Source organism: Molothrus aeneus, chromosome 14, assembly GCF_037042795.1.
Source record: "Molothrus aeneus isolate 106 chromosome 14, BPBGC_Maene_1.0, whole genome shotgun sequence".
In the NCBI taxonomy this organism is placed as follows: Eukaryota; Metazoa; Chordata; class Aves; order Passeriformes; family Icteridae; genus Molothrus; species Molothrus aeneus.
Genome location: NC_089659.1, coordinates 11,588,096 through 11,606,805, shown reverse-complemented (window position 1 = coordinate 11,606,805; position 18,710 = coordinate 11,588,096). Strand labels below are relative to the sequence as shown.

At 40.0% G+C, this 18,710-nt stretch overlaps 1 protein-coding gene across 1 annotated transcript in view; it reads right to left on the bottom strand.

Moving 5' to 3' along the window:
* Window positions 1–2,416: 2,416 nt before the first annotated feature.
* NRK (Nik related kinase) overlaps window positions 2,417–18,710 on the bottom strand; it is an 88,617-nt gene continuing 72,323 nt past the window's right edge. The window contains exons 25-31 of the mRNA XM_066559298.1: window positions 18,449–18,592; window positions 17,105–17,239; window positions 15,275–15,375; window positions 14,564–14,713; window positions 11,482–11,641; window positions 6,997–7,139; window positions 2,417–6,199 (exon numbers count right to left, since the gene is read on the bottom strand). Coding sequence (XP_066415395.1) covers window positions 6,116–6,199; window positions 6,997–7,139; window positions 11,482–11,641; window positions 14,564–14,713; window positions 15,275–15,375; window positions 17,105–17,239; window positions 18,449–18,592 — 917 coding nt within the window. The 3' untranslated portion in view covers window positions 2,417–6,115. The remainder of the gene's footprint in view (window positions 6,200–6,996; window positions 7,140–11,481; window positions 11,642–14,563; window positions 14,714–15,274; window positions 15,376–17,104; window positions 17,240–18,448; window positions 18,593–18,710) is intronic.

Here is an 18,710-nt window from a genome sequence, read left to right as displayed (position 1 = left end):
GTGAGATTTATATTATTATTGATTCTTGTCCCACTGCCACTACCAACTTCTTTATCACACCATACAATCAAAGAATGGTTTGGGTTGGAAGGGGCCTTAAAGACCATCTGGTTCCAAATCCCCTGCCATTGGGACACTTTCATTGATCTCATAAGTAGTCCTGTGAAAGCTTACCGAGATCAAGAACTTTGGTATTTTACCAGTGCCTGTATTTTTTTCTAGTGGAGGAAACACCTCTTATGAGGAAAGGTGGAGGGAGTTGAGCCTGTTGAAACCAGAAATTACAAGACTGAGAGGGGATTTTATCAATGTCCACAAATATCTGAAAAACAGGTATCAAGAGAACGGGAACAAGTGGTGCCCAGTGACAGGATGAGGGGCAACAGGCACAAACTAATACCCAAAGAGTTCCATCTGAATAGGAGGAAAATTTTCTTTTGAGGGCAGAAGCAGCTGCAGCGTGCCTGGAGCTCGGGGCTTTCTGTTTTAAAAACCCTAACCCTAGGCAGGTAAATCAGCTGGAACTGGAACAGGCTGCCCAGAGAAGTTGTGGAGTCTCCTCTGGAGATACTCAAAATCTGTCTGGATGGGATCCTGCTCTGCATGACCCTGCTTTAGCAGGGGGCTTGGTCTTGATGTCCTCCAGAGATCCCTGCCCACCCCAGACATTCCAGCAGGACGGAGTAAGGAGAGGGGTAAAAGAAAAGGCCAGGAAGAGTAGCAACTTCCAGTCTTTATAGTGTCACTGGTCCAGATAGTCTGGAAATCCAGAAGTGTGGCTGCAGCTTAGGCAGAGCTGGCTCAGGTGCTGGGCCAGAGCAGTTCCTCCAGCCTGAGCACAGCTGTATCCTTGGTCTACTGCCTTTGTTACTGTGGAGCATTTGCCATGGGGAAATTGGAAAACCTGTCACCTGAATAATTTTAAATAGACTGAAAAAACTAGACAAAGGGGTATAAAGCACAAGCTTTTGCTGGCCTTTAGAATTCTCTAGGAATGCTAAGACACTATGGATTTTATGATAATCACAGTGCATTCCTCAGTGAGAAAGTTTAAAACAAATCAGTAATTTGTGTTATATTGAAGCTAAATATTGGGCAAAACTTCCACAGGGTGTCTTTCTTCCCCAGTAAACATATGACTTGTGTGAACTGATAAAATGGCATTTACAGTTTAAAAAAATGAACAAATGATCTTGCACAGGATGTGATTTCACATCACATACAATGGATATCTGTGGTGTGCATTTTTTTTTGTTATTAAATAACCTGTGGGTATAATGAGGAAATCTGTGGACCGCCCCTAGCTTATCTCCACTTTTGTCTGTGCTCATGATGGGATTTGCAGAAGAAACTTATTCGTACACAGGTTATTGTTACATGTGCATTTGTTGCCATTTTTATTGTGGGTCACTGGGGTTTCATTCATTGAAGCTGAAGCTTTTGTGGAGTGGTAATGGACTGATGGGGACTGATAGCAGAGTTAATACTTTATACTGGACAAATCTGTATGCATTGCAGGTTCAGATACAAGATTGCTCCTTCTCTTAGGAACTTGCTCCTGCTGCCTTCTTTCTCACCAGCAGAGGTCCAGCTAACACACCAATTTCAAAACTGGAACAAGGGTGTATCTTGCTGTCAGTGTGTCAACACCAAGTTTTTAAAAGGTTATGCTGTGAGTTCATCTAGATGTAATTTCCCTACCATACCTGAACAGTGGGACTGATATGACTGGATTAGAAACTGGAAGTTGAGAAACACTCAGAGAATGAATCAGTAATGACTGGAGAGGAGCCATCAGCAGATGGCTGTACCACATCACAAGAACTGAGGGCTTTGTGTTATGCTGAGCCTGCTTCGTCAGGGTGTGCAAGCAGCTCATTGAAGACAATATGATTTTTATATGCCTACAACCAAGTGTGCTAAACAATACTTGTGTTCACCCCTGGTCAATCAATCTTTGGAGAAACAATGCCAGTGGCAATAAAGACTATGTGAGCTTACCTGAGAAAAAGTGACTTGGGCTAACCTGGCACTCAGGCTGATGTGCACAAAAGCCAGTTCTTGTAGCATCACTGACTGCAAGCTGTCACTTTGCTGTAGTTCCAGTGCCCTCATGCCACGGGGTGTTTGTGTGAAGAGAAGGGCAGACACACAGAAATGCAGGGAAGCTCATTAGCAGCACACACAGCACTGCACTGGCTGTCACCCTCAGGTGCACTCTGTCCACTCTGAACTCTCACACTGTCACCTGGGCATCTTTATCCATACAAGGATATATATTTGCTTTGTTCCTACAGGCAGATGTGAATGTTTCCCTAAGAATGGTGACTGGATTTGGAAAACAATAACAAAGGTTTCTACAATTTTTACAACAGCTGATGTCAATATAACAGAATCATTACAAGTGTGATACTAGTTTTGATTTTTCAGAGTATTTTTATTACTGTTTCAATTGTACAATTTCCACATTAGAGAACAATACATAGCATACAGTACATAACTTGCATGGTTCCCAGGTTTTGAAGTCATGTGCCAAGCTTCAGGCTGCAAAAGAGAGTTCACCATGCCTAAAATGAAAGCAGGCACATACACACACAGTTCTACATTGCTGCAGCATCAGCACAATCTTGTGTGGCAAATGCAACATTATGAGCACCACCTGTCATTAGGAGACTGCATGTACCAAAGGGTTGATGACATGGACCCTTAACATTCTGCCCCTGTAGCATTTTTTCATGTCAAAGTGACATCACTAGGAAAACACATTAAGCAGTTTACTCCTTGGTTTTAAAAGTTAGTGAAAGGGTAAAGCTAGTGAAACACCTCACAAAATGAAATTACAAATTTGATATACATTTTGCATAGTTAAAATTATGTCTGGGTAACCTTGGTTACTGGTTTTTTACATTTTTTTCTTCTGGCCTTTGTACTTTTGCTTTGAGCTGAACAGTTATTCAAAATGCTCCCTCATTCAGTGCCCCCCAGTCATTTCAGACACCTTTCCATTTCTTTGGCTACTTTCTTTTCCTTAACATCTTTTAACCTTTGTATTCCTCCTACAGCAATATGCTGTGCCAGACATACACTCCCTTACCTTTGGCTACTTGTGTTTCTTTTCTTCAGCTTTTCCCTCCTCTTCAGTCACTTCCTCTTTCTTCTGTTATTCTTCTCAACATCTCTGAGCTCTTTCTCATCTTCAGCCTTTCTGACTATCTCTTGATAGAGGGACAATGCCACAGGTTTCTCCTTGTTGCATTCAGTTGCTGTTGCTATTTCCAATACCACTTCTAAATCCTTCAAAAGCATTCACTTCTAAGTGCCTCATGCTTTCCATAATTACACATAGAAAATTTTTAATGTTTTTTTTACAGTGAATAGAAGATGAAAATCCGACTCACTGCTTTGAATTGGAGCTAGAAAGAAGAAAGCTAACAGAGGGAAACAGAATGAATTATAATCCCAATGTAATAGTGCATATTCCCTCTCTTGAACTTGTGGTTGGTTGGGTTTTTTCCCTTTTAGCATAGAGTTAAACTTTTTCACAGTGTGTCAACGTATTGTCATTGTAATTTTATGCTACAGTAAACTTAAGCTTGATCACATTTGCTTCTTAATCTGTTCATATGACTTGTTATAAATTCCAACTGTTCTTTGCTAAATTCTTTTTAACTAGTCCCTAGCATCAGGAAAATATCAGCCTGCTGACACCAGAACAGGGGAGGGACAAATCCCATGCATTCTCTGTAGTACAGAGGCTGCTGAGATAAGCACACTTTCAAAATATTACAGGGCAGCCTGGATCACTGATTACTTGCAGCACGAGCAGCTCTGCAATTTTTGCACACCTATTGTGTGCAAAATGAAAGCTGCTCTTCCTTCACAGTCTCTTGGACTTTTAAGTCAAAAGCAAGGAAGTTGCTTATAAATTGATTGTCTCCAACTTACTTTTTGCTAGTAATTGTAACTTTCATCTCTGATTCTGTTATAGATTTGGACTTGTTTGGTTTTGTTGGTGGCTTTTTTTCCCCCCCTGTTGTTTGTTTACTCTATAAGTCCGATGCAACAAGCCCAAATTTTCAGCAGCACAGGTAGCCAAGCCGGGCTTTGCTCATTTGCCCCAGCCCTGGCCCTGGCAACAGGCAGGAACATTACTACAACAGAGCTCCTGTTGTCACACAGCTCTGCTCAAGCAGTTTCCATTCAGGTTTCAAGTCTGCACAAGCTAATCACTCACATACATTAAGAACCACTTTGAGTATTTAAATGTATTTGTTTAGTATGGCTTCAGGCTTATTTTTCTGTTAGTTAAACATTTAAAAGGAAAATTCTTCATTAAAAAGCACTATAGATTTTGAGATAAGCTAGTGCCTGTGAAAAGTGCTAGGTTAGTAACTTTGGAAAGTGCAGTCCTCCAGATAGCCAAAAACATAAGAGCAACAGTGCAGGCACCTCTGACCTGCCTGCAGCAGGGAGGTGCCAGCCCAGGGAACAGGGGGAAGGGTGATTAGCCCCTAATTTGATTCCCTGCTGGGACAGCACAGGGACACAGTTCTGAGCACCTGTCAGTCACAGCATCACTGCCAGCACCCAGACTGACACACTGGACAGCTGCCAGCTCCAACAGCTCTATTTCTGCCTCTTATCAACACAGAACCATCATCCTTGAGGTAGACAAACACACTTCTGAGATATTCCAACACACTTTTCCTGCACCCTTCAGTATCAAATATTTCAAGTAAAAATACCTATTTTCAAGCACTGGAACCAGTGATTTCACTTTTGCCCACAGCATTATCCCTACTGTATCATGTCTGGAATGAGCTCTTTTGTATTACATTTGATGCTCTACATTTTCAAAGCACATCCAAAAATCAGCTACATAAGGATTACATTTAACCCTAAAACTGAATCATAGTATATGATTGTATATAGTGTGTACATATATATATATGTATATATTATATCTCTATAGTTTTATGGCCAACTTATAAGCCCCTGAGAACAGAGTTTATGCAGAAACACTGGCACCAATAACACTAGAAGACGCAGCTTTATTTAGGTATAATTAGCATAGAAAGCACCTGGACTTATTTATATTTTCTATTTATAATAGATTAACTCTTTGGATATTTTCATAGCTATATTAAGAATACATTTGTTAATCTTAATATCCGTTGTGGAAAGATTATATTTACATACAAATACACAAAGACTTCATGTGAAAGAGCAAGAAGGAAGAAAAGAAAGTGCCTGCTCTTGTGCCCTTCTTTATATACATGGGTAGTGCCTTTAAATCAATTCATATAAGTGTGGGTCCCAGCTGCGAATGAAAGTTACAGGTTCTGTTTCATAATGCTTTATGTATCTACGATTTTGACTGAGTATTTAAACTGTTTTTACAAATACATCCTACAGTAACTGTGTCTATGGGCTCAGGCATCCAGCCCTGAGAGAAACACGAAGTCAGTCCCTCCCTGCATTGGTAGAAATCTCCCACATGGGGCACATGTTCAGAATTAACTATTTTTACAACTCTGTACTGAAACACACCTGTCCACCCAGCACAGGGGATGATCCCTCAAGGTCCAAGGAGGATCCCTCAAGCATTCTAGTCTGGCTGGGACCCACCACAAACCCTTTTACTCCTTCCCTGTTGTAAGGCGTGGACAAGTCATTCAAGTTAAGACAGTAACAGCTTGCTTAAACTGCAAAAGGATCCCAAACCAAAATAGATTCCAACTGTGGTTTTGTATCTGCCTACAGCTGTCACTGTCCATAAAAAGTGACTTCAGTTCAAGATACCAACATTACATCACCTGTGAAAGTGTAGCTGTCCATTTTTCAGAGTACAGGAGCTTCTTATATTGGCTACATTCTTCACTAAAGTCTCCTAATACAATCTTTGTTTGCAACAAACTTTGAAAGACAACTAAACATGTTTGCAATACTTCAACAGGAAAATGGAATTCTTTCCAGACTGAAAGAATATGAATTTTAATAAGTCAATAATGACAACATTTTTGTAGGTAAGAAGTACAAATTTGTGTATATTACCTCTGAGAATTTTACACTGCTACCTACAGGGAATTTTTCATTGTCTTCATTTTGATGTGCTTTACCAGTTGAATAGTACATTTTGACCAAGAGTCATAAAGTATATTTGACTGCTGCCTCCTGACTGTACAGATGCAAAGAACACCTTGAAAGGGAAAAAAAAAGAAGAAGAAAAAAAAGATGCTACTGTCAGTTTATATTTATGAAAATATTTTTACTCATATAAGAAAGGTGATAGAATGCCACAGTCCCAAATACAAGGATACACATATATCACAATTGAATTTTAATCCCCTGAGAAACTTTTTAAAGTGAAACTGTATATGTGGTACAACTGCATTTTTAAAAATGTATTTCTCTCCCTATTTGAAAATACATAGGAGAACATTTAAAAATAATTATCTAAGGTTTTAGGATTTCAGTTTTCTAAATATGACAGTGGGACTAAACAGATTTCAGAGAACATTTACCAAAATTGCTATATGCAAGAAATCATTATCCAACCTCATTATCCAAACTCTGGTGTCTGCAATTAGGAGTGTTGCGTTTTTTTACCCCATGATGACTGCTCTAACTCATGTAATTTCAGTAGTTCAGGAGAGGCAGTTCTGTAGCTGGGAATTTTTGGGGCTCACTCACTAACCCTCCCCACTACACCTGTGGTGCTGTGCAGTTCACAATGCCTGCATTTGTCTTCACTGATAGCAGTGAAGGCTGGGTGGAATAGAGAGCTCTAACAGCTGGGGGTGGGAATGTGTGCAGCATCCCTAATGAATATCCATAATGGGTGCTTTGTGGGACCAGTGACTACACTGGCTTTGAAGAGGGAAGTTATACCAAGGTAGGAAATAACCAGTAACAAAGTTACCAGAATTAACTGGTGTATCATAGTCAGCTGTTACTCATTTTTGCTAAGTCACCACACTGTAGTCATCTCTGTACCTTGTCATTTCTTTCACATAGAAATTTTAGCTTCTGTGCTTTCTTGTGCATAAATACTCCTTCCAGATTTCCTGTTTCCACAGAGCGTAGTTCAATTGCTTTTTCTCCCCAGCCCATGACCTGATTGGACTGAAGGAGGTAAGCTAGAAGACAAGAAAAAAAAAAAAAAGGTACTGTTTAACAGCTGAAAGACTGATTCTTGCCTCATTTATGTTAATTATGGATCTGATTAAGTTTGCATAAAAAAGCCTTAGGAATAGTAACTAAATTTCAGTTTGTCCTCTCAGACTTATTTTGAACTCTAGACATAAATCTTAACTACTACTGTATATCTTAAACTCACAAAAGCTTGGAGGAAAACTCTGAAGGGCATCTTGCTTAACCACTGTCCCCCCCCAAAGTGGGGCCAAAATAGACAAGGTTACTCAGGACCTTGTACAGATATGATTGGGTGGATATTTCACAACCTTTGCAAGACCCTGCTGCAATGCATCACTACTTTCAAGGCTGAACATTTCTTCCTAATATCTTGGTGCAACTTGTGCCCATCTTTGCCTCTCATCCTTTAACTGTTCATATTCAAGAAAAGTCTTGACTGTCTTCTCTGTACCCACTGCACTCTGTTCCTAGTAGGAAGCAGGGTTTGTATTTACTATGGAGTTCAGCTTAGTCTGAAACCTGAATACTTCAGAATCTGAGACCATGGCATGATTAATTTGGTGTCTTCCCATGCCTGGTTATATGCAATATTTCCAAAACCAAAAGAATATATTCTAGCACTGTGGAAGCTTAGTACAATACTCCCATTAAATCTGGCAATAAGAAACTGGAATAGTGATGAAGGAGTTAAGACCACCGATTTCAAATTAGGCACAGTTTCAGTGAAAGACCTCTGACTGGTACTTGTATGGGCTTCCAAGGTAAAATCACATTAGTTATGCTCTATTGGTAGTCAATGCTCAGAAATTGTTCTTCTTGCTCAACTATCAACTGTTACTGTATTAGTCTGAGAATTCTGTTGCTCTGAAATGATGTAGAGGGAATGTGTGCACTGGACTGGCTTTTAGCTTCCTTTGACAGTGTATATCTGCCCTACATTATTAGTGTGAGCAAGGTCTGCTTCTTAAAACCTTCCATGTTGATTTAGGTTTTTGTCTAAAAATTGAACTTTCAGTACAGACTGATACTGGAAACAACAGCCTGCAATCCTGCTTGAGAAGGACAGCAGAAAATAAAGGCAATATGCCCACATGACTTTATATACTTCTAGCAGGGTTGATTTAACATTAACTTGGAATCCTTGCTTTATAATTGTTGTTAGAACAAATGTATAAAATCATACCTCCTCGGAAACACATATGGTTTGGTTACAGTGTTGTGATTTTAGTTTCCTCAGAGTCTATAAATTTCCCCTAAATCTGTTCAGAAGACTTTCAGTTATTCTTTGTGCACACTGAAGGCTTCCCTGCCACTAGTTCTGAGAGCAAGATAATTCTTTCCCAGTATTCCAGTCATGAGTAAAGAAGAAGAAATGAACCTGTTTTAAAAGCAAAGCAGCAGTGAGTAACCAAGGGTGAGTGGCAAAAGAGGAGGAGTATTTTCTACAACTCAAAGCCATGAAATGAATATATTTTACAATCTTTTCTTTATGTTTCAGGTTGTACAACAGGGCACCATTGCTGTAGGCTGTGAAGAAAGTGTCATTAACACTTCTGAACAGTGCAGCAGCAGCAACATGAGCCCAGGGCAGCACCCATGCAGTCTACAGTGTTTGAAAAGTAAGCCCAGACCACATATAAATTGAAAAACATCAAAATGATACAAGACTCAAACTTTTGCTATTTTTTGTACCAACTGACATCACATTAACCTTTTCAAAGTTTGCTTTTGAACACAATAGAGACAGAGGCAGCCTGTGGTTCTGGGGGTGGGAAGCAAGGCAGGTGCATGTGTATAAACAGCATGAAACTGTTCTGTGGCTACTCTGTTTAGTATAGGTCATATAGGTCTAGCAACAAAGAACTAATAAGTCTCCTGATCTTTTCCACTAGATGAAATCTACACTCCAGCTGCCACTATGCTCTGTCTGTATCTGTGCCTTTGGCAGATTTTAATTTGATAGCTTCCTTGCAGCTCCCAGGAACCACTTCATTAGTGTCTGCTGCAACCTCTAGGTCATGTGCTGGGCCACTTCTGCTGTGTTCTGAAGAGATCTGACCTCCAGGCAGTATTCAAAAAGGAACTGAATAAACCAGATACACCAAGTTCAGGCCTGATGCTTTGCTGTCTGGCCAATATACCCAGAACTTGGCAACTGACAATGGCAGGTTTAAGTACAAGCAGCAAAAAATTTCAGTTTTGTAGCAGAATCAAAAAATTCTTTCCCAAATTTCTTCTGTGAAACAGCATGCAAACAAAATGGCCTCATTACACCATTTGCACAGTTGTCCAGTAATAATGACTTATCTATACACGGAGATTAATGTGAAGGATAGCAGGTTATCAATTCAGAGGTCAGTACTGAATCATGATAGTCCTCCCATGTGGGAGCTCTTAGAGGTGTTTCATTTGAGATGAACTGAGAGCAGATACTCAAAGTTGTCTTATTTTGGAACAATAGCTCCTATACCATGAGCACCTTGGGAACAGTTACTTTGAGTCCACTTTCCACTGCAGCTTTAGATAAAAATATGCTATGCTTCCAGCTGGTATGTTGTAGAGCATTGAGGCAGTAATTTAACCACCTTTTGGTTACACTGTCTGTTTCTCTACAGAATAGGCTTCTAAAATGTACAGGGAAAAGGAAATAAAGACTTTTACTAGTTCCTCTGGGAATATCCAGATTTGTGTCAACCCTTCATGGCTACATACTATAAATAATTCATTACTCACAAAAACAGGCAAGAGTGCTCCCAAATCTTATTAACCTGATGTTTCTTAATACCTTTTTGAAACCTGTTTCATAGAAAATATTACAGCTATATTTATATTTAGCCCTACATATGTGTACATTTTTCAGATTAAACATAGAATACTTCTACAGTTTTTTAATTTCCTATGGGATTTGAGCTTCCTCTCTCTGATTTCTTATTAACAGATTGGTCACAGAGGTCCCAATTTCAGACTATGAGTAAGATATATTTAGATTCTCTGCCCTAAATCCATCGATTATATTACAAACTTTTTATTTTTTTCTATCAAAATACTCTTACCAACTACAAACATTTCTTTCAAAATACTTGTTTAAAGAAATCAAGAAATGAGAAAAAGATGACTAGAGAGCACCCTGAGGGTAACACAAGACCCTTTTGTCTCTGCAGCATGGAGTGAAAATTGAGACATGCTCATACAGACTTCAGGAGGTTTGAAATGGGCATAGAAATTCCAGGAAAACAGGATTTTTTAAGAAACTGTAAAGTTGCCCCTAAGCTGGGCCATTCAAATAACAGTTATTCACACTTCTCTTATAATGTTTTTGTCTGCAGCTAAGGATATCAAAGGATTAAGAAAATTAATAGGAGTTAGGGGTACAATTATTAAAATAACAGTTAACAGAGGCCTTATCTGAAGTTTGAGTTGTTGTTTATATGTTAGGTTAATTTTTAGTGGAAATATAATTTCAATCAGAAGTCAGATTTGATTTGTACCACATCCCAAAGATGGGCTTTCCCTAAAACTACTCAGGTAGAAGTGAAAGGAAAAAGGTGAACATCCTTGATTTTTCACTGTGCTATCCAGTTTCCACCAAGATAATAACAGGCTTCTGTGCAGTCTAATTGTCTTGGGCTTGTTTTGTTGGAATGTTTGTTTTAAAGTAAAGAACAGGAGTGAGACAGAAATTAGCAAGTAATAAACTCAAAAATCTGCCTATGTTGTGCTTCATTTTCCCCACTGTTAGCCTGAAGCCCTATGGGAAAGGTGAAACAAACAGCTGTCCTGGCTGCAGTACAAGCAGAATCTCCTCCTACACAGCCAACTGCAAGCATGGGGAGATTAAGAATCTATCACAAATACCCTGGGCTGGCAGCCCTGTGAATTTAAAGTGCTAAAATGAAGGGGCCATTTGACAGGAGTTACAGATCTCTTCAGTAACTGACCCCTCAGTAGCTGTGAATTTCTACATAAAACGCTGTGAGCTATGAACAACCAAAACACTTCTTCCCCTCTGTAATTCACATCATTCTCCCTGTGGAAACTGGTGGTAAGCTGCATCCTCAGTGAAGTCTGTCTGTATAGTCAATGTGTGATGCAATAAACAGTGTGACAAGAATACAGACTGTGTCCAAATGGGAAGCCCCTATTGCAATCATTGTCTGTGTTAACACAAACACCCATAAATCTGTTTACTCTTTTACACATCTGCTTTGCTCAGAAGCTGCTTTATGTGCCATACAACCATTTTCACAGAGATACAAACCTCATAAAGAAGTCAGGCTTCATGCAGCAGCATCTTATATTTAATAGAGAGCTATTTTTCATACATACCTACAGATGCTGGCATTTCTCCCCACTGTAGAACAGTCTCCTTTGTGAAATGCCCATATATATCAATGTAGATGCCTTCATCTTCGTAGGTGAGCAGGAGCTCCATGCCACTGGTGTTTGGGAGGATGATAATGGCATGGGGGCGGATCGTCCCCTGGATCTGGAATCGGATTTTACTGAGATTTATATCAGAACACAGACTGCAATTTCAGTGATGACATTGATCTAACTAGCTTGGCAGAACAATAAAAAGAACTAGCTCATGGCTCATGGAAAGTGAAAGAAATGCCTGTTCTCAGAGGCTGTATAGTTTTCTAGTAAGCCTCTGAAACAGACTTTCTCTCCTTCTCCCCCCTTTGAATATGACAGCAGGTTTGCAAATAAATCAATGTTCAATAGTTCACACTAAATTTACCAGTGTTAATTGGTTTCAAGAAGCCATGGAGCCATTGAGACACAATAATATTTACTTAATCCCTCACAAAATACTTGCATTATATAAATAGGAGAAAGGTGAAATAAATTTGAATTCACAACTTTTTCAGAAGATGAAGGACAGAAACTTCCACATTCCAGGAGATCAGTGCTTTCACTTTCCATGATATTTCCCTTTCCCCACTCACAAGTCAAAAACCTGCAAATTTAATTGAATTTATCTTGCTGTAAAAAGTTCCCTGGACCTTTTCACTCTGTCTTTCCTTCCCAGATCCTTCACTACAAATAGCTGCCCATTTGATGGCTGCTGGGCACACCTCTGCATGCCACAGGAACAGTGCATTTCACTCACACGAATCTCTCCCAGAAGCCAACATATCCCAAGTAAAAAAAAAAACCAAAACCAAAGGTGAAGTATACAACCATGAAGGTGGGGTTTTATGAAAGCATTTTGGAAAGAAAAAGAGGACAGCCTTAAAAAAACAGTAACAAAGCACTTCCTTGTTTAAAGCGCTACTCAAAACAGGATGTTACATAGTAAATCAAACCACCACAATTAATATTTTTATAGGAAGCATATGACTGGAGCTTTACATCATTCTCACAAGCCAGCCACACACAGGTCTTTTTTTTTTTTCCCCTCAAGCACAGACATTTATGCACACTGTAAGGGCACAACGAACAGTAAAAGAAGCACCGAAGCTGTACTTGCCCAGCTGAATACACTCAGGCCACCCACTTGACTCCGTGCCTCCGCAAGAACTATCCGTAACACTAGAACGGGGATCCAGAGCCGCAGAGCAATTTTAATGCGCCGCCTCGGGACCCGCATGAGCGACCGCAGCAGGTAAGAGATGCAGAAAGAGCTGGGCAACCAGGAAAAGAGGCTACCAGAAAGCAAGAGTATCTCAAGTCAGCCTGTTACAGTCTGGGCTATCGCCACCACAAAGCTCCTGGAGGTAAGTATCTGGTTCTAGCTCTTTTGAAATAATAGAGTATCAAAAAAGATAGAGCTGCTGTAGCTGCTGATTTATTTCAGGTCTAAGACTCTGAAAGGAAAATATATTTTTAGTCCGTGCTAACTTGTGGCTGAAGAGCTCACACAAATGCAGTCAGTCTCAGGTGCCCCACATATTCAGGGCAGTCACCTGGGAAATTTGTCTCATCAGGTACCTAATTGTATTTGCAGCCAGTTGAAAAAGTAAAGCCTCTAAGAAAGTTCACTTTTTTCTTTGCCTTTCTTCTCTGCCAATTATGCTAATGATCCTTTTGACAAGTCACTGCTCACCTTGCTCAGCAACCCACTTCCAGAAAGGCACGTGGGTACCACGCTTCAATTTATGAACTGATGGGAATTCATCATAGCTGACTAGTTAACAAAGGTACTGCCAGTTTAAATAAATCCTCTAACAAGACAAATACTAAGTACCTTAAAAAACCAACACAGAAATAAACAGTACAAGCCTTTAGCAGGTGATTCAACAGTTAGAACAGCTAGAAGTCATTTTTCAAATAAGAGCAGCCTATAAATCTAACAGCCAATGTTACACACTGTGTCCATCAGGAACACAGGTCTGACAGAACGTGAAGGCTGTGGCTTGCAGGGGCAGCAGAGTGATCAAGTGGCTTAGACAGGAGGAGTGGGGTTTTCATTTGGGTTGAAAATGAGGGGCTGAGAGTGGAGAAAAGTTAAAAATAGATGGATTCACAGCACAGGCTGCAACATGCAGATCTGGGATGAGATTTCTTCAGACCTCCCAAGCATAACTTTGGGACACATGGTCTGGGGATGCAAAGAGGCCATGGCACCCCCAGCCCCTGTGGAGCACTGTTGACTTCAGGGAGGGTTCAAGTGTGCACAGAAGTTTCTCTGCCAGGGCCTCCCATCAGATTGGAGCCAATCTGGAACCTGCCAGTTTGCTGAACCTAAGCCCCCAATTCTCTGGCTTTTGGGACTCACAGCTTTGAAAAGAATAGTTAAAAAATAGGCAAACAAACAGAAGTCCAAAAATATTAACACCATAGCATAGACTTCATATTGGACAGCCCCATGCCAGCCATTAACTTCTGCAGGGCAATTTGCTCTTATCTGAGCTGAAGCAGGAATTTAGTGCTCTCCATCACCTCAAACAGAAACACAATGCAAGATGTACACATATCCCTGAAATCAACATCTTCATGCTAACTTACTGACAATCTAATGAGAAAGTCCCAAGGAAAATGTAAAACTTCTTCTGAATTTACAGAGTGGTTTCATGGACAACTGAATGGCAAGAAGATCAGCAAATTTATTTAGTCTGAAGTTGGTTTCTGCTGTCTGCACAGTGGCAGATTGTAAAAGTCACCTAAATTCATGTAGATATTATTGTGTCTTTGACTGTTTATGTCCTAAATTTCCAGGATAAATCAATTAAAAATAGTACTGTCCATACAATAGGCTTTCTGACATTAAACCACTAAAATTGATATTCTAAATGTGATAAAAGCATTTAAACAGGACTTCAGTGTTATAAAACTATGTGAAAAGTGGTTTGCATTAGCTGCCACTAACCATTCTTTTGAAAAATAGCACAACTCTTAACCTGATCATCATCAATACACAGCCCAAAGAGCAAAGGCATTAATGGAGGTTTTTGGATTCTCTTACGTGTGTTGGAAGGTACAAGTCATACACAGATCCAGAGTCCACATCAATGGCATGAAATCCCACTACTGAGCCATATATGACCTTTAGTCGTTGCCCATTTTCAACAGTCAGGTCAACTGACAGTGGTTTGTGATGAAGTGAGGTAAAGGACTGGAAAAAAGAAAAATGCAGTATGTAGCACAATAAAACTGTTGGTTTGCAGAACTACATTTAGGATCCTAAGAATTCTCAAAACTCAAAAGTTCACTATTTTGGTAAAATAGTAGGTTACATTTAAGGAGCTAAGTATCCATCATCCACTGAGTTGCATGGACAGTTGGATAATTCATTTGTGGTTTGAAAAAGAAATCAAGATTCTAGAAATGGACTAGGCAAAAAGTAGGCTGACTAACACTGTGTTTAATTTCATTCCCTTTTGAGGGAAATCAACATCAACTTTGTCAATTCAAATGCACATTTTGGCACAGCACCTGCTGAGTTTGGCTGGGGTAGAGAGAAACAAGTTATTCACATCTAACACTCATGACTGTGACAGTTTCATGTTTGCCATCTCCAGAGTACATCAAAGGCACTACATTTTCTTTAAAAGAATACTCAGTTTATCTTTAGCTAGAATAAATGTTATACAAAACAACAAAAACAAAAGCAGAGCACAGATGAGAGACAGTGAGAGACAATAACACATCTGAACCAAAGTGATGTTTTACTTACCTTAAAAGCCATGAATTTGTGATAAGGCTTTGGAGCCCAAGCATAAACCTCCACTGAGTTTTTCAAAGCGATTACAAGGAATTTGATTCTCTCATATCTTACTGTAATACAAGAAGAACAATTCCTTAGGTACCAGACAGATGCTTAAATCAAAGACCATCTCATCACATGAAATAATTTCAATGGATGACTTGTAGCAGTAGACATTATCCAGCATGGGAGACTAATGCATTCTGGACATCAATGTTTAATATCACCAGTGACAATACCGTGACTGTAAACCTACAATTCATTTATTTTCAGTAAAGCCAAATGACTGTTACCAACATTTATATATTCCTTTTCATATACTGATGAAAAAAAAAATCTCACTATTCAGAGAAAAAGGTCTTGACCCTACAGCCAAACCAACCTCTTGATTTTTTAAGTATGAACACACTCCACCACTACTGGTTATGAATCAGCTACTGTTGGAGGACTGGTGGTTGTTGGCTGAACAATTTTGTCAGACTTGGCAGGATAAATTTTCATGTCACTGCTCATCTGTGGATTAAATCCCCAGGTGCTGTGTGGGTGAAGGACTCCCATCTTTCTGAGATGAGTAAGCATTTAAGAGATGAGCAATTTCTCCAAGACAATTAAGGTCATGCTGGGCCCATTGAGAATAAATGAAGAATCATGCATTGAAAATTAAGATTTCTTTGTGCATTGTGTTTTCACAATGGAAAACAGGATTCTATCTCACATAGGCAGAGAACAAGAAAACTCAGCAAACTCTACAAAAATGCAGAACAGTAATTTCTTTCTTTTCTACCTGGAAAAATAGCTGTACAACCAAAGGTCAAGATACAAGAAGATTCTCCAAGAGAAAAACAGCAGCAGCTGTGCTGTCAAAAACGCAGGAGTGGCTTGTCATATGTAAACACAGAAGCTCCAACCAAATGTTTGCCTAATTTTAGGATAAGTATTTTGTCGTTGTGTTTTTTAAAAATGCACCAAACCCAAGGATGAGCAACTGAAGCAGAATATGTGGGTGCTTAGCTGTAATCACAGTTAAAGTAACAACACACATCTGTTTCATATTCTTCCTTGAGTTTAACCCCTGCCACTTCTAAAGCCAAAAAGCAAAACCGCCAAGCAAGGTATTAATGAGAAGCAGCCACCTCACATTTCCTGCACTCCTCTGTATCATGGCTTTGACTTCGAAGAAAGTGCCACTTTCACACCATCCTTCACCAAAGCAAAACGTGCCATATATCCACCCCCACAGTTAAATGACAGAAATTATCACAATCCTCACATTAACCTTGAAGAAAGCTGCCTGAGAGCCCAAGAAAAGTGAGATGGTACCATTTCCAGGGTGTTTAAACAAAGGTATATTTGGGTCTTTCATGAGAGAAAGGGATGAGCTGATCTACGTAAGGTCATCCTACAAATATGATTCACTAGGACTTGAACTAGGTCCAACTTCTTAGCAGTTACTTAGGGCCAGGAGGGAAGCTGAGAAGGTGGAAAACATCAGTTCGATTAAAACCTTAAGTAACTACAGATAAATGGAACCACTGACTGAGCACAGACCGTGGCTGGCACTCCCTCCTTCCAGCCATTACAGGGAACAGCCATAACATCATCTGGTAACTGCTACAAGAAGGGATGATGCTGAAATGATAGGGAGCAAGGCACCTGCCATGTAAAACAGGGAGTTTTGCAAGAACTCATGAGTTATTCACCCAATACAATCCTGAAACAAAGCTGAAAAAAGCTGCTGTCACAAGATGCCAAAGGAGGATGATTATGCATCTCTCTGAGGAAAAACCAGGAAATCCTTACCGACTTTGTAGTGCACACAGCCTTCCAGGTCACCCACAGACACCCAGCCTTGCCGCTTCTCCACCTCGGGATCGTTGCGCAAAATTTTATTTCTCAACCATGACAAGTAATACACCCTCAACTTATTCTTCTTCCCTGGGATTTACAAGAGGAGACAGAACACTTTAACTCCCTGAAGTAGAAACTCTCCCCCACTTACAAAAAGCTAGAGTTTTGTGATCTTGAGTACAGCGGGTCCTTGTGCCTTGCCAAGGTGAAAGAATATAGCAAGGGCATGAAAGGAGTGATGGGGACACACAGGGGGAACTGGCACAGGAGCAATTCTATGGCACTGGGCACATGTGCACGTCCCTTGTGACTCAAACTTCATGCAAGATTTTCATAGCTGACTAAAATTCCTCCCTCGGGCCAAAGAACAGGTTTCTACAGACACAGGTGTTATCAGAAACCATTACACTAACTGTTTATCCTGGAACACAGGCATGTCCTGCTATGGCCACTTTGAATAAGCTATTGATGTAGTTCCAATTAACTGTCAACCTTCTTTCAAAGTAGCTATTTTTCTTCCGGATACCTTTGCACTTGAGAATTATTTTGTCATCCTTCATCTCAATCACTCTTTTTGTTGCATTAATTCATAAGCAGCCTATGGTCAACAGCACCCTGGGACCACAGATTACTCTGAAGAGAAGGACTATGTCATGCCCCAGCAACAACTGGACCTGGCAGTATGGGACAAACAGCTGTTGGCACTGCCCAACATGATCAGTCTGGACTGGCGATGAGCTGCTACTCCTTGTTGGACCCACACCTCTGACCTTGGTATGTATTGTGCATCCTTTGAGGCCACACTCAGCCATGGGGAATAAGGCCAGAGTCCAAACTGTTTCCTGGCAGAGACTGAAAACCTCCACTTAATGTTATTGATGTTTTCACAATACAGATCCCTCTCATGTTACTGCTCATACCTCTTGCTGAACACAGGACGAGGTTATATCATGATAATGTTAATAGAACTGCACTTAGATACATGTTCACCCATCACAGAAAGCAGAAAAGTTACAAACTACAGCTTGCAGAGAATCAGCTCATTTTAGGAATATGAAACACTCTGTACTTCCCACAAACCATTTTAAACATTAACCAGGCAATGAATTGTCCCAAAGCCACTCTGGAATGGGAGTGTAAATGTTAAAAATTCAGCAGAGTTTTCCTATTAAGAAGAATAACTGTCCTGTGATTTCCTGAAAGAGGAAATTCCTCAACCTAGTTTATAACCTAATTCTTCTTTTTAATTGCCTCCAACCCCAACGTGGGTCAGATACTTTTAGCCACTGAACCAACCTGATATAGTAATTAGCACATTGAGTCCTTCCAGAACATCCATTTGCTGGAACCGTCTCCTCGTAATCAGCGTATAAACTCTTCCTTGCCCACTTCTGTCCAGCAGCCACAATCCATTCTCTGTTCCCACCAATAAATTTACCCCTGTCGATACATGAAAAAAATACTGCATAAATCACCTAATGATTCAGAGGTCACTGAGTGTTCATTGTTTTGAGAACCAATTTTTATTTAATCTCACTTAATGGAACCTGATAATTTC